Genomic DNA, 15,990 nt, shown 5'->3' with positions numbered 1-15,990 from the left:
TTTCCACTGGACTTTTCTCTTAAAAACACATTTTAAAAAGGTTAATGGAAATTAAAAAGGAGGAGAAAACTGTTGTTTTAATTATGAAAAATTATGTTTGTGTTATTGTGATGTGAGGACGTGACAGCTCCTTTTAAGTGAAGCTAAAACATCTGGATCGCCCCCTAGTGGCTGGCTGCAGTATAGATCATATACCCCTCCTCCTCCAGGCTTGCAGATGAGACTAAACTAAAAAGTAAATAATTAGTTATTTGATGCTAAAATAAACTTGGTGAGTCGACTTGATTGACTCACGATTGGTCGAGTGCTCGTCTCAGTGGGACGTGGACACCCTGACTCCACAGACTCTGACTCTAAATGACCTCGGAGATGACTTTGCTTCAGTGGGAGGAGGTGGAGACGCGTCGTCCATCTTTATTTAGTCCACAGACAGAACACGGCGCCTGCAGGACACGTCTCCAACCACTGAAACTGATCATATTTAACTGCACACAACAGGAAACTGAGTCATTTCTCTTTCTGCCTCGTGACGTGAGACCTTCAGCCTCACGTCACCCTGCGTCACTCTGGGATTTCAAATGGAAAATCAAACTTACATCCACCAAACCTCCATTTTTAACCTCAAATTTCACAACCAGTTAAGTTTCTCCATCCGATTCCATCACATGACACAAATGACCACACTGGGATTTTTTCCATCTCCGCACATTTATTTGCATTTCCCCCAGTGGACTCCATTCAGAGCTCGGGGACAAGTTTCAAAGTAAGACGTGATATCAGTAGTTTTTTCTGCCTCTGCCTTATAAAGCAACACATTCCAGTTACTGCATATTTATAACAACACTTAAATACAGTTATGATCCTGAATGAAACCTCGTCTTGTGTGTAGATTGTGTGAAGTTTCATTCAGCAGGACTACACAAACACAATGGAACCGATGTCCATGGGATTTTGTGGAGGAAGTTCCGAAATCAGCGAGATCGAGAATAATTTCATGGATCTTAATGAAAACCAGAAACTTTTAGGGGTTTCATTTTTACGAGTGTGTGAACTTTGGTGCAGATACAAATTAAAATCTGCATCTGGTGAATTTAAATGTGTTTTCATAGCACGGGTAGTAATGAGTGACAAACTTAAATTGACTTTACATTCCTCGTGTTCAACGGTGGAGACACGGACAAGAAAACAAAATAAGTTAACGACTCTTCAGATCGGGCTTCGATTCTTAACTTAAATAAACTGGTGGAGTCAATTCTTTAAATACTTGGCATAGAAACAACCGGATGGCTGTTGTGTACTCGCACAGGAAAAAGGGTTGTGTTGATAAATGTGTGAGTCCAGAGCAGCGTCTCCTCGTGCGTCGGTCCAGAGAGAATCCAGGAACTTTGTCGAGAGTCAATAGAACATTTTACTTTCATATCTTATTTGTGATGAATAGATTATGGTTGAGAAGAAGCTGCATTGGTCCCAGTAAAGAGTCTGATACTGGGACTATTTCTATAATATTCGTCTGAAATGGCTTGTGAGTTCCACAGGATGAACCCTTTAGTCTTTGTGCCCCCCCGTCTTCCCATCACAGGTTTCGATGACTAAGCGATTTCTCCACAGAGTTTAACTTTACACTTCTCTACTTTAAATAAGACGTAGGTTGTTTTCGCAGGAGGCAACGTGGTGAAATTAAATTGAATGATTCACTGTGTGTGTGTTTCCAGCATCAGTGAGGAAGTGTTTGGGTCTTCATCGCCTCCTGGTGGTGGCGGTGGCAGTACTGCAGTTGATGTTGCGGCTGAGCTGGGGGAAGTGTACGGTGGGCGTTCTGGACGTGGGCCCGTAGAGGCCGAGGTTTCTGGCTGCGGCCGACTTCCTGGGCTGCTTCACGCTCGGGAACGGGGAGAAGACTTGCTGCTTCGGGGCGGAGGAGGAGGCGGAGGAGTTGAGCGCTGGCGTTGACGGCGAGGAGGAGATGTGTGATTTGGAGGAGGAGGAGACAGAGGAGAGAGAGGGCGTGGAGGGGCAGGGGGTTTTATAAAAGGTGGAGGAGGCGGGAAGGGAGAGAGCAGACAAGCTGTGGGCTGATGAAGAGGAGGGAAGACAGGATGTGGAGTCTGGTGTCGGAGAGAGGGAGCAGGGGGAGGGGGAGGGGGGCGGACTGGAGGTGGGAGAAGGGAGGCAGGAGTTGGAGGAGTGGTGAGCTGCAGGAGAAGCAGCCGAGTCAGAGCCGGTGATTCTCTCTGAACCGGAGGAGTCGGACTCTTTGTGTCTGCGTGAGGACGGAGGAGGAGGGGGGAGCAGAGGGAACTGGGCGGCGGGGGGGCTCAGGCTGGACTCGTCCTCTATCTCCAGAAACGCCAGTTGCACCATCACCTCCGACACCCCCGCTGCCTTCGTCTCCTCTGCAGCCGGTGGAGCTTCCTCACAGACAGACTCTGTACGGGAGACATCAGGAGATGGAGAGACAGAGCCGTCTCCTCCATCCTTCTGCTCCTCATCGTCATCTTCCTCCTCAATCCTCCCCTCCTCTTCACTCTCCAACCTCACTGATCCTCCTTCCTCCTCCTCCTCCTCCTCCTCCTCATCGTCCCTTTCCTCTGAATCCCCAAAGCCCAGCTGTGCTCGAGCTCTGGCCATGTTCCTCCGATGCACCCGGACATGAGCACGCCACGGTGACCCGCCCGGGGATCCGGTGGAGGGCAGCGAGCCCAAGCGCTGCCGGGCCGGGGAGCCCTGACCCTGGGGCAGGAGAGCCGGTCGAACCCCTGGCAGAGCGGAGGGGCTCGTGGTGGACGTGGGTCTGGAGCCCCGGGGGCCTCCGGTCGGCGTGCGGCCCAGAAGGAGGTGGTTGATCACAGCGCTGGACGGGTTGAGCTGGGAGGCGAGGACACGTGTGGCCGGGCACTTGTCTGGATGGACGGGGAAGGGGACAAAGACAGAGACAGGATTAAAGCAGATAGAATATAAGCTCTTAAATTTGTGTTTTAGCGTAAAACGATGATAGAGAAAGAAGAGAAAAGTGAGAGAGCAGCTTTATGACCGATGTGTTGATTTCACTGATAAACATCCTGTTGATGTTCTAAGTCAATGTTTGCGGAGCAGCACTAAGCTGTTGCCTAAAGCCGACACCAGGGGGCGTCCTGGCTTTTCCTCTGAGGATTCATCCATCGAGCATCTTACAGGTTTTGAGTAACTGGTCCAGAACATCCTGATTTCTCCGCCTCCAGCTACAAACACTCACATTATATAATATGTACAGTGTTTTCTGGACCTGTTCCCAGATCTGGAATGTAAACACGACTTCATGGAAGCCGAGCGAGTGTTTCTGCTGCGATTAGACCGACGGGAGAGGAGGGTGAGCTCAGATGCTCGTGTTTGAAGGGGAATAAAAATCAGATCCGCCTGTAATACTGTTACACAAGCAGCATATCTTAATGAAGGTTAGAGAGAAAGAAATGGGTCAGAAAGAAAATCCCCCAAAAAACAAAACACAGCCACAGAAACAAGAATCATCTTTAAACTGGAGACACATTTCAAAACTGTCGGGCTCTAATAGGAACTCTAAAAAGCATTTATTGTTAAAACTGAAACATAATAATAAATATACAGCAGCTAGATTCACAATCACAGCTGGAGATTTACTGGAACTGGAAAGTTATTAAACCGTCTGACAGTCGTGACATGTGTCTCCATATAAATGTTCATTATTGTTAATTGATTATTGATTATAAACCAAGTCCAGCCATCACCAGACAAACCAGCTGCAGTTTCCTTTACCAGAGTTCAAATCTTCGCCTTTTAAAAGATATCCATGTTTGGTTTCCTGTCTTTATTTCAGAGGTGGTCTTTTAATGTGAGAGCACGACTTGTTGATTTCCCTTCATGACCAGAGTCTGCTTCCCTCCTTTAAATCATCTGATTGCTTCTAAAACACCCATTAAATCGTCGGAGACCCTGAATTAATTCCCAGAACACCCGGTTTCAGAAGGTTCGACCTCAGTACCCTCGGCTCGGTGGTCGGTGCGGTCGCTGTGAGGCTCCGGGAGAACTCCTGGACGAGTGGGAGCTTCAGGTCCAAATCCTACGAGTCACATCATCATCATCATCATCATCAAAACCTTCTGTTGTGTGTTTTCATTGTTCTGGGAAGGATTTCATCTTTACGCCTATTCGCAATTTTAATAACAGAACTTTTGATCTTTGAATAAAGACCTTGTCTGTGTTGAGAACTCTAGAAACTTTACTTTTAAACTCTTTATTCTCTCGAGAATAATTTGTTCTGAAAGATCAGAGGTTTGTATTTATACACAAGAAATCACTGCAGCCTAGAAGGAAGTTTGGTTATTGTATCATAAAGCAGTGGAAATACGCACCTTGCCGTCATGCACCTTACCCATTAAAACCATTAAAACCATTAAAACCATTAGAGTCACAACTAAAGCTGCTCCCTGCGAACATGAATGTGAAACAATGACCAGCTGCAGCCTCTCCTCTCTCACCTGTGCGTATGTACAGCTGCATCGCCTGCTGCTGCTGCCGCCTCTTGATGCGGGTGTACTGCTTCTTGAGGGCGTAGATGTCGGTGCTCATCCTCTCCATCATCATGCTGTTGATGGCAGCTTGGTGCTCCGCCCTGGCGCCTCCTCCTGCGCCTCCTGCTCCTCCGGCTCCCACCGCGCCGGGCTCAGCTCGGAGAAGTTTCCCTGCTCTGATCGCTGGTCTGGAGGAGAAAGAGAGGTTCAGGTTCTCAGGTTCACGTCTTTAACACGACATCAAAATCTTCTTTTTACCACTTTACACTTTGACTTGAACACAGGAGAGTTTAAGAGATTAGGGTCAAGAGCTAAAAGGTTAAGATTGGACCAAACTACATGAGTCAGACATAATCCAATGAGGCTTTTTGGGTCTTTAAAGCTTATTTTCTGACTTATTACAGCTTCAGTCTTCTTTAATCAGCCGACAACTCAAGAAATAAAACTAAGCATCAGAGAAAATCCTCTTGTTTGTCTCTCGGTCATTTGTTCCAACGTGACTGTGATGTTTATTGATAATCATATTTCTCTTTTTAAGTTTCCATTTCGAACCAGGTCAAGTCGCTCTGTTAAATCTCTCTGGAGCGTGACGCCTCCTGCTTCAGATCTTAAACTAAACCCTGAGGTTGTTTGCCTGTTTCCTGCTCGTAAGAGTCGCCGGAGGAAGAGGAAGAGGAAGATGATCAGAGATGGAGTTTGTACTCTGAGTTGAATTGGGGGCATAACATGAGGACTTGGGGCAACAGCTCGCCTGAAACTACTTGTCAGTTTATCTCTGCCTCTTTAAATCCTGTGTGTCGTGTCCACAGTCGGTCGCACTGACCTTTCAGATGTTTCTGATACCTCTGCAGCTCGGGGGCCAGCAGGCCTCCCAGGGGCCCCAGACAACCCAGTGCAGTCACCACAGAGTCCTCGTCGTCCATGTCGGCATCATCATCGCTCTCCCAGCTGCCCAGACCCCCACTGGAACGAGAGAATAACATCTTCATCACCACCTCTGTCATCATCACACCTTTTTACAAAGATTTTAACCGCTTTATGTTTCTCTCTGTGATTGCTAGTTAGCAGGATTATGCAAAAACTACTAAAACCAAACATACAATGAATCAGCAGTAGAAGTGAAGCTGAGTTTATTTTGGTAAAATCAGAAGCTTCCAAATCTTATCATAAAGAAAAAACAAACCTTCCATTGGATTTGACTGCGGTTGGGAACGGAGTGATGTTGTACGTGTATTTCTCTCTGAGCTCAGCCAGCTGAGGGAAAGGAAACACTGCCATGGAGTAAACCTCCTGATGGACAGAGGAGAAGAGGGGGGGGGGGGGGGGGGGGGGGGGAGAAGTACTTATATGAAGTTAACAACATCTCAAAAGGTGTTTAAGGAGCTGTGAGCAGATTAGTTTATCTCTTACCTGCATGAGCTCAGCGGGTTCGATGAGGTTGTGCTCCAGCATCTCCTGAGTGAGACATCCCATGGTGCTGTAGAACTCGTCGGCTGACTGACAGAACTCGATCCTCCTGCAGAGGGAGGGAGGGAGGTGTGTCAGCAGGATTACACAAAAACTACTGAGCAGATTGCCATGAGTCTTGGTGGAAGGATGAGAAATGGGCGAACAATGAAACCTCCGAACAGGCTGTAATTCAAACTGAGGCCCACTTACTCTCCCAGTCGCTCCCAGATGGCGATGGCGACTCGAAACAGCACCTCTGACCCCTCGAAGAAAACCGAGTCCCAGATCTTCAGCACGGTGGAGGCCGGCAGGCAGGTGGCGAACATGGTGAGGAACCACTGCATCGTGAAGACGTTGGTCAGCGGAGGCTCGTAACTGCCTGGAGGAGGAACACAGGGGGAAGGATTAGAACACAACTCGACCTGGATTATAACTTTTCTTTTGCCTCCATCTATTTGATCTGACGTGTACCTCCAGCGTCTCTGTTGGCTGCTTTCTGAAGGTGGTGCAGGTGCTGGGAGAGTCTGGGCAGCTTCACACGCAGAAGGTCTCTGAAAACGGCCATGTCCACTGACGGGAGGAGACGTGACAGAGTGAAACGATAAACTCGACAATAAGTGTTTATTCTCTTCAAAGCGCTGACACAAAAAAAACAGTGTCTATTTACCTGACAATGCTCGAAGGTTGTTGGCAAAATAACTCTCTGGCAGCACTTTGTCAATCAGGTAGATCATCACCTGAAAACAACAAAGAGCAAAAAAGACATGTACACAATTTTAAGCATTTTATCGTATTTTTCGAATCTGTATTCTTGTGTCTCAGTTTTAACACAACCACACACATCACTGTGTGTAGCTACCTTCAGTGCGTCGCTCTCGTCGCCCTCTGTGACCTCCAGGATGAGAGCAGCCAGCACATTGAATCCTTGGCAGTAGCCCACACTTTTATTCCAGCGGGCGTAGGCCAGCAGCACCCTCTTCAGCACCACCCGGTCCTGCTCCCCCTCCTGGCCACAGTACGAGCTGCAGCCCGTCCTGTGCAGGTCCTGGACACCAGGAGGAAGCAGAGTTATAGATTAGTTTAATACTGGCCGGTGCTTTAACTGGGACAGAGAGAGGAGGACAAACACAGACAGGCTGAAGAATGGACTTTGTCTCGACGGTAATCGCTCTGTTGACTGCTGAGTCATCGAGAAATGGAAAAGATCTCTGGTGTTTCCATGAGGCAGTGATGACGTTCACTGACGACAGCAGCTCAGTACATTTCTCTAACTTATATATAAACCACAAGAGCAGATTCAATTTCGTTTTATGAAAAGAAAATTACTATAAAATCCTCACTGCACATAAACCAAGTAGGATGAACACAAGTTGTATAACTTCGCTCTGCACACAAACAGTAAGAAGTGACAGTGGATTGTAGAAGTGAGTAGAAGGAGGAGGAGTCTCTAATGACAAGGAGTCAGTCTGAAGAAGCTCTGGAGCATCAACACAGGACGTCAGGGGAATCGAACCTTAGGAACAGGCAGGTTTACGATGGTGCATTAGTTGTACTAAAGTATTAATGTGTTGTTGGCGACTCTGAAAACTCTCAACACAACACTTCAAAAGTTTCTGTCTCTTTCTGTCTCAATCGACATGTTTAGAAATGCTGAGGTTTCCACACTGAGCCCCATGCTGCTGACTCAGGACATACGCAAACACACAAACACACAAACAGGCATATTTGGCTCAACCCCATCCCCCCCCCCCAAAACAACACTCTGTTTACCTTTACGATTTGGATGCCGAGGGAGTCATCGTCCGGGTTGCTTCGCTCGTTAAAGGCGAAGCGGAGCGTCTTGTCCCAGTCGATGGAGATGGTGTGGAGGTACTGGTCCGCGAGAGTTAGCCAGACCTGCACAGAGACGACAACGGTAGATACACAAAGAATCAGGAAGTGTCCACAAAAAAACAACCATGACCTCTAACTGTCAGTAGAAGAAGACAGTCAGAGAAATGATTCCAGTATCGGGACGGACAAGATACAAATATGATGACTGTGCTGTTTTCCTCTGGTGTCTCTTCCCTGTGTGTTTCACTCTGACTCAATTTGTTCTGTGTCATTTCATTGTTCTTCTCCTCTGACGAGATTAAAGTCTTCACTTCCTTTTGCTTTTGCTCGCTCGTCCCAAGAGAGAAACTTTAGATGTCTGATAAATGAATCAGACAAAGTGCTGCTGCTGATTAACCACGTCTGGAGGTTAATAATTAAAAAAAGAATAACACACTTTCCTTGGCGTAGCACAAATTGATGTTTTGTTGATTTGCTTCTTTCTTGAAGAATAACAAAGTCATACTTAGTTTAAAAGTTACACACCCTCTTCCTCCATTCCTTTGGTATCCCAGTAGAAAGCCTGGCCACTGATTTAAGAGCGTCGTACCACTAAAGAGAAGAAAACACACACATGGTTTATCACATTATCACACACACACACACAACCATTAGAAGCAGTGAACAAATAGTATTAGACAAACTGAGGCCTCACCTGCTGGAATCCATTCTTTCCCACCGATGGTTCGATGGTGAACTTCAGCCTCGTGTCGACTCCTGTTAACAGTCAAACACATTCGGTTTCACTGATCTAGAATCAGATTTGAGGGACTTTCTGGGACAGGGGAGGACAGGAGAGGACAGGAGGACGTCTCTGAACGGTCATATGGGAGCTTAGGGGTTTAGTTTCAGCACAGATATGAAAGATGAGAACAATAACACGTGTTCAGCTTCTATTTCTTTATTTGATTGAAAAGAAATGAACGCAGTTTGGTGCTGTGATGTGTCGCTGTCCACTTCCTGGTGGTGCTGAACTCGCGTGACTGTAAGTACACAAACTTCTTTAGAGAATATCTAGAACTAAATCCCCCCCCCCCCCCTCTTTCTCTCCCAGTTTCCTTCCACGAAGATCAAACGGAAATGAAATGCTGATCTGAAGTTAAGAGGGAATATCCCGACATGTTTTTTCGGCTCTGAGCCAAACTGCGGCCATTTCTCCTCCTGCTCCTCCTGCTCCTCCTCCAGCAGCTCGCTCCCCGGAGAGAATCCACCTGCTCCCGATCCCACGAGGAGGAAGGAGACGATTCTCTCTTCAGTTAAACAAAAGCCTCCATTATAAAGAATAAACGACAGAACGTGTTTAACCTGTTCGGTCCGTGTCTGTCGTTTCCTCCTGCGCCATTCTGTGTTCCGTGGTTTCCTCTCGGAGCTTCGGGAAGAGGATTAACGCGGAAACACCCCTCCCACTTCCCGGTCCCAGATTAGACCCACACCGCGGACACGACGCGGGGAACAAGAGGACAACTCCATCATGACGAGAGACAAACTGGTTTCTATGGGATTTAAACTAAACCAGTTCGAAGGAGGCTGGAAATGACAGCGATTCGTTTGATGCCCGGGAAGTTTCTAACTTTCTCGCTGCTCCCAGTCCAGCTGATGTTTTCTGTTCTTACTTATATCTTTAAATTCTATCTTAGAAATAAATCAAAACTGTAATTATTGTAAAGATATAAATAAAGTAAAAGATCCACAAAAGTAAAGACTTCATGCAAATTATATAAAAGGTGTCAAATCAATGCCCAGTCATTCCAGTATCAGATAGACACACGTCACTGGGTATTTGTCTGACCTGTGATTTCCATCATGCTAAGAGATTTAAATTGGGATCAAAACGAGCTCATGTGACACCTCAAGTGGGTCATCTGCTTTTATCACAGGAAGAACATTCATGAAAATAACTTTAACACCCTGTATATCTGCCTAATTGGCCATAATTATCTAAAATTGTATATCTGTGGACTCAAACACTTCACCTATCTCTGTCTCTCTGCATGGAGGTGAGGAGATAATGAGTACATCTTCCTTTATTGGTGAACTATCCCTTTAAGCAGCAGCAGCAGCCACAGGATGCAGTGACACCATTAAAACCACCGACTAACGGTGTTATAGCCTGCACCACTACTACATTACAATGCATTAAACCAGGTGATAGACCGTGCCATGCTTTGCTCATCGGGTCGGGTCATGCGTGTGGTGTCACCTGGCTCCAAGGTGCAGAGCAGCCGGGGAGCACTCCTGGAAATCCCGTTCCGCTTCTTCAGGACGTTGCTGATGATGTTACCGACCCCTCCCGATCCCTGCTGCCGCTGCCGCCCGCCCGCCCTCGGCCTCCTGCCGGCGGCGGGGAGCCGCTCCTGCCTCATCGGGAATCAAACCGATCGCTCCCCTCACATCGTCTCCACCCGCTCGGTTTCAAGTCTTTCTTTGGGTGTTCTTCGGAGATGGAGAAGCCACCGAGGGGAGCAGAGAGAGCAGCGGTTCCTCCGAAGATATCGATTGGTTTGAATTCTCTTCCGGTGATGGTGAGTTTCCGATTTGAGCTCAAATAAACGTCACATCTCCGGGTTCATCCTGACGCTGCGGTGACGTCCAGGAAATCACGAGCTCACTCTCAGATATCCTCATTAAATACGATTCAGAAAAATGGCAAAACGAAGTAATTTCAGGAGGAAGAAGCGGTTTGTGCAGCTGATGCTCAACACCTCCTACTCCTCATCCTCCTCCTCTGGTCCAGCGTCACCAGGAGGAGGTGCGAGGATGGAGGGATGCGGTAGGATGGAGAGACACGTGGGGAGGAGACAGAGGAGGATGAGGTAATGGTGGAGGAGAGGAAGAAGAGGGAGGAAGAATAGATTTCTGTGGTTGGCCCACTTGTACAACGGAACAAATCCCAGCTTATTGAGACAATAAATACATTTTAAAGTGAACGGGCTTTTTGAGACACTGAGATTGAGACCAGGAGAGAAGACACACGTTCTGTAGACAACCCACAAAAGATTTTATTTATAAGATTTAAAAACAGCAAAGTCCCAGTGGATCAGCCCCAGAACTGGGACAGGATCTGATTTAAATAGAGCTGCTGCCACAGAAAAAAATAACCAACATTTGGGACAATGTTCTATAACCAAAGGACATTAGTTTGTCCTATTTACTCACATTTTAAAGACATAAAAAGTATTTGTACAAGCTCTTATCTCAACCAGCTGGTTTACTGAAACAGCCTCTTAACTAGTCTGAATATAAAATCTGTAGAGCGGCTGCACACAGAACAGAACTCAGCTTTTAACCAGAGTACATCTCCCTGATTTGAGCTTCTTCACACTGACCTCAGAGTGGATTTTAAATTACTTAAAAGTAAGGTTGTGAAAAGTATTCAATACTTCCCGTGTTTTAAACAATATTATCTGTCAATTTCATTTTTTTATATTAACGAGAAGAACCGAAAAGGATCTGCACTCAGATGTTCAACCCAACGCTGCATTAGAGTAACAAAATACAAAAATCAGCTTATCAACTTATAATCAATCTGTCACAGATAACATAGCATGTTGAGTCCAGAGCTGCCACAACATGTAGAACAGAGAAGTGACACAGGGCTGTTTGCCTCCATCATGCCAATTTGGAAAAAGTACAAATAGGTGTCGACCAGAAAAAGAAAAACAAACATCTCCCTGAGCTTCAGAGAGTTCAGACAGGTAACACTGCATTAATATAATTTAATAAGAGTCGTTAATAGAAGCAAAGTGGCTTCTGATGCAATGATTTAATACAAATGAGCTTATAAAGTTTCCCCCAAGTGAAAAGCTGTAACTTCAGCAGATATCGTTGGCATTAATTATTATTTCAAGACCTTTTTACCCAGAAACAAGACCAACGTTAGCTCAGTCTGGTCTCAGTGTTTCTGTTGATAACACTTATCAGTGAGGAAGTGGCCTTTCCTGTTCTGAAGAAAGCAGGAGGCGGCTGTAGTGACCAGTAAGAGGGATTCTTTTAAATACTCACTGAAGTGGAAATAAAGGCACAGTCAGGCCAAAAACACACAAATAATAATAATATAATAATAATACAAAAACTACTGACAAATACCCATGCTTAGTGTATTTCACACCCACCTCCATGTGAGCCTCCACGCTGCGTGTTGAGAGAAGATTACAGTTTCAAAATAAAAGCAAAATAATAACATGCACCTCGATCCACCCTCAATTATTTCTTCATATGAACCAAACACTGAACCAGCTGAGCTCCTGTAGAGATTAAAGAAGGGTCTGCTGACACAGTGAACAGTGACATCTAGTGGTGAAGATGAGTATTGAAGCAAACTGAACGCCCCTCAACCTTTCAGGTCATTAGAGGAGAACAAACTGTGGCCTTCAGGTCACGTGGTACATTTCAGACCTGCTATTAACATCCGACCTGAGAGATGTGATCACAAGTGGAGACAAATAAGTTTGTTTGTTCACACCAGGTATTAAAATGTGACTGGAAAGTGACCACTTGTGATCAGATCTCACTTCTGAACCACAGACCAAGTTAACAGATGTGTGTGATGTCACAGTGTGTGTAGAGAGAGCTGAGATATAAAGTATGATATTCACTAATTAACAAAAAATATCAATCATTATGTGGCGACCAATTCAAAATGACCTCAACTTCATCCTTATCGTATTATCGTCACATTACTACAAACACCTCTTACACAACAGAGCCTTCAGGTGAAATGTTCTAGGAGCAGCTTCAAGGTTAAAGAGTGGAGAGACTGGGATATGAACATAAAAATACAACTCCCTACTTTGGGTCTGGGTCATAATCCACTATGTAAATTCACCACAGTAGTTTCCATACTAGCATATGATAGGACAACTAGTGAACACAATACTTTCACAGCTGTGTGACATTTTGTGCTTTTAGTTGCACTTGAAAATTATTTCTAAATTGACATCTAAGCCTGGGGTTGGTTTGCAGAGACAGTGAAAATATTAAAGATCAGATGAAACCTGATGATCACAAATAAACGTCTTATATGTAAAATGCCTTCTTATCTGGCACTTGTGGTTGTGAAAGTGTAGTTGAACAGCATCATAAAAACAAACAGTATTTGTGGTGAGCACCTCTTCCTGAAAGTCGACAATCATCAACGACACCATCTGCTTAAGAAGTGCAAAGAGAGAAGTGTGTGTTCTTACGTCGTTTGGGAGACACGGCTTGAAGACACGCTGTGATGATGTCGTAGTTCTTCTGCAGCTTGTGACAGAGTCGGTCTCGTCTCTTCAGCTGGCGGAGCAGCTTGGCCGACTGCAGGCCGGTGCGATACTTCACCTCCTGGATGATGGACTGCAGCTCTGCCGGGGCTGAGAGAGCAAAGCGGAAAGATATGAACCACAGAGACAACTCGGTTCAATCAGGGTCTCAACAGCACGGATGGATAATCTACCAGGGACGTTTCATTCCTGTTGTTTTCTGAGGTTCAAACAGGGAAACACTGACAAGTGACACAGACACAAACTCAGAAATATCACGTGAACAAGATAAAAAGATGCAGGTCCGACATCAGTCATTTTCTCGGCTCATCAAACTCTTTCTTACTCATTCTGGGTGATTTGTAAATATAAACCTTTGTTTTCAAGTTGTTCAGAAACACAACAGACACAGAGATATTCAGATACGTCTGTCCGAAATATGATATCATCTAAATAAAGCCACTTGATACAGTTTGGATGAACATGAGATGTCTGCTCAGATCAGAACATCACAGTCGTGTGTCCGTAGGCGAAGTGGAAATGAAAACCAGACCGCCCCCCCCCCCCCCCCCACCTTCTCCAATTTAGACAAAACCGTTCAGGCCCGAGGAACATCAGAGTTTTGACATCAGACCAATAAAAAACAAATGTGATGTCTCCCAAAGCAGTTATCAGTAACCCAAGAGAAACAGGTGATTATAAAAAATATATATAAAATATGGTATTTTTTTAAACCCCAATTTCCTCTTTAATCACTTGGAAGTTCACCCTCTTCCACAAGGAGGTCAAAGGTCACTCACCTTCATAACTTGGAGCATTAAGGATATTTGATCCTAATTAGCAGCCGACCCCTCAACAGATTATCACTCATCCTAACCACACACATCAGAGACAGAGGCCTCGTGTTCTCACTGATCTCTGAGCCTCTACCAGAGGCCGTCCTCCTCTTCCTCCTGTGCTGGCACTCGGCTCTGTTTAACTTGGGAGCCTCACATGTGCAGAGGACAAACAGGGAAGTCCCCGGCCGTGTTTGCTGTAAGATTCCGGTGTGACAGAGGAAACAAAAGGGCAGACGTGCCTTTAAAGACTCTGTGGCAACGTTTGAACACGAGCTGTCGACGCACTAATTAGTGTCCGAGTGTGTTTGTGTCTGAAAAGGTCTCAATGCTCTGGATTCCTTCCTTTGGGATCTGATCACACTGAACCACTGTTAACAACCGGTTTTACTGAAGGACACACGAGTGGATCACAAAACTAAAACTCTCAAATGTTCACCTCTGTTTCCCGTTTCTCCTCCAAAATGACTTATTGTAAAAAAAATCCTGTACTCATTTTCAGATCCACTGAATAAAGCCTTAATAATTTTGGTTCGTTATATGTATTTCCTTTTATACCTGTAACTTTCTACACTTTTGTGTATTTCCATATACGGCCTCGAGGCTCTGGATTTATTTGCCTTTAATTTATACAGTTAAACAAAAAGATAAACAAAGGCAGGAAATATTAAATGTTTAAAAAATAAAACATTTTTAAAGTTTCCTATCAAACGCCATCATTGTTTTTACACATTACTTATAAAACTATTTACAAATATGTCAGTTTTTAGCAGAAATACAAAATTATTATATTCTTATTGCGGAATGTCAACAATAAAACCTCTTTTTTACATTTAGCTAAATTATATCCAAATATATCATCCCCTCAAAGAGAGTAAATAGAAATTGAAGAGGACTCTTAACTTTGTGCTTATTGACAGTAAATTAGGAACTTTTAAAGATCCATATTTATTGTTATTGTAACTTCACAGTACATCCAGATGTTGAAGCCCCAGCAGCAGCACCCCCTCCCCTCCCCGCACTGCCCTCACCTTTCTGGGCCAGGTAGTTCATCTGATGCCGCCGGGTGTGCTTCTCCTGGAGCTCCTGCAGGAAGCTGGACCCGGAGTTGCTGCGGCCCAGGAAGCATTCGGACCCGGACGCCTCGGTGGAGCTGTCCCAGCTGTCCACGTTCCTCCGGCCGCTGTACGTCTCGTACAGCTCGACCAGGAGACAGTCCACGATGGAGCTCCTCGGGGCTCGGAGGGCATCGCAGCGGGACTCGGAGTTGTTGTTGTCGGCAGCCCGGGTGCCAGGCAGCGGCGGCGGCGGCGGCGGCGGCGGCGGCGGTGGAGCCGTGCCCCCGCCGGGGAGCTGCTCCTGTCGTCCCGGAGGTGATGATGTGTCACTCGGGGACGCGGCGGCGGGGCTCGACCACCGCTGGAAGCCGGAGAAGTCCTCCTGCACGGCGGCGGCGGAGTTGACGAACACGTCGCTCTCGTCCTCGGACACGAAGCCGCCTCCCGAGTCGCTGATGTCAACTTCTAAAAGTTCGCTCCCGGTTCCTTTCAGCTGCGTCGCCATTTCTCCATTAGCGGTGAACTAGCTCAAAGTAGCGGTGCGGGGATCTGACAGGTGAGGCGACATTTTTTAACTTCGCTGGAAAGTTTCCCTGGAGGAGCGCGCACTTCCCGGGTCAGTCCACTCCTCCTCACGGGGGTAGGTACGTGTCCGGCAGCTTTGAGTTTCCTTCCTCTATCCCGGACTCTGTTCCTCCGGCACCCCCCCTCCTCCCCTCCAGGATGGACCGACCCACCTTCATCAACTCCCCCAACTGCAACTTTCTGCAGGTGCAGCAGGTGTCGACCAATCAGGGACGAGCCCAAAATACATCCACCAATCAGCTTTCACCTGTCAGAAAAACGCGATTTAGAGGCGTGAATTCTTTGTGTACTTAGAATTACGAGTTATTTTAAGTAAATAAATAAAGCATAAATAAACATCCCTCTGTGGATATAGATTTTGAGAAACCTGTCATGTCGTTATAAAAATAAATAAAAATAAACTTTATTTAGCACTTTTTAAAAGCAGAGT

General features: G+C 45.9%; 1 protein-coding gene across 1 annotated transcript; it reads right to left on the bottom strand.

Annotated features, from left to right (window-relative positions):
- Positions 1-655: 655 nt before the first annotated feature.
- tbc1d30 (TBC1 domain family, member 30) lies at positions 656-15,731 on the bottom strand. The gene is given in 16 exon segments (XM_053414956.1): positions 656-2,900; positions 3,995-4,072; positions 4,491-4,676; positions 4,679-4,711; positions 5,347-5,486; positions 5,707-5,813; positions 5,934-6,039; positions 6,183-6,351; positions 6,444-6,542; positions 6,640-6,709; positions 6,832-7,017; positions 7,743-7,868; positions 8,331-8,396; positions 8,500-8,561; positions 13,028-13,192; positions 14,949-15,731. Coding segments are annotated over 16 exon segments (3,288 nt in total). The 5' UTR covers positions 15,481-15,731; the 3' UTR covers positions 656-1,737.
- Between the last annotated feature and the right edge of the window lie 259 nt (positions 15,732-15,990).

This window comes from Pleuronectes platessa, chromosome 22 (genome assembly GCF_947347685.1).
Source record: "Pleuronectes platessa chromosome 22, fPlePla1.1, whole genome shotgun sequence".
Taxonomy (NCBI): domain Eukaryota; kingdom Metazoa; phylum Chordata; class Actinopteri; order Pleuronectiformes; family Pleuronectidae; genus Pleuronectes; species Pleuronectes platessa.
This window is presented reverse-complemented; position numbering and strand designations above follow the sequence as displayed.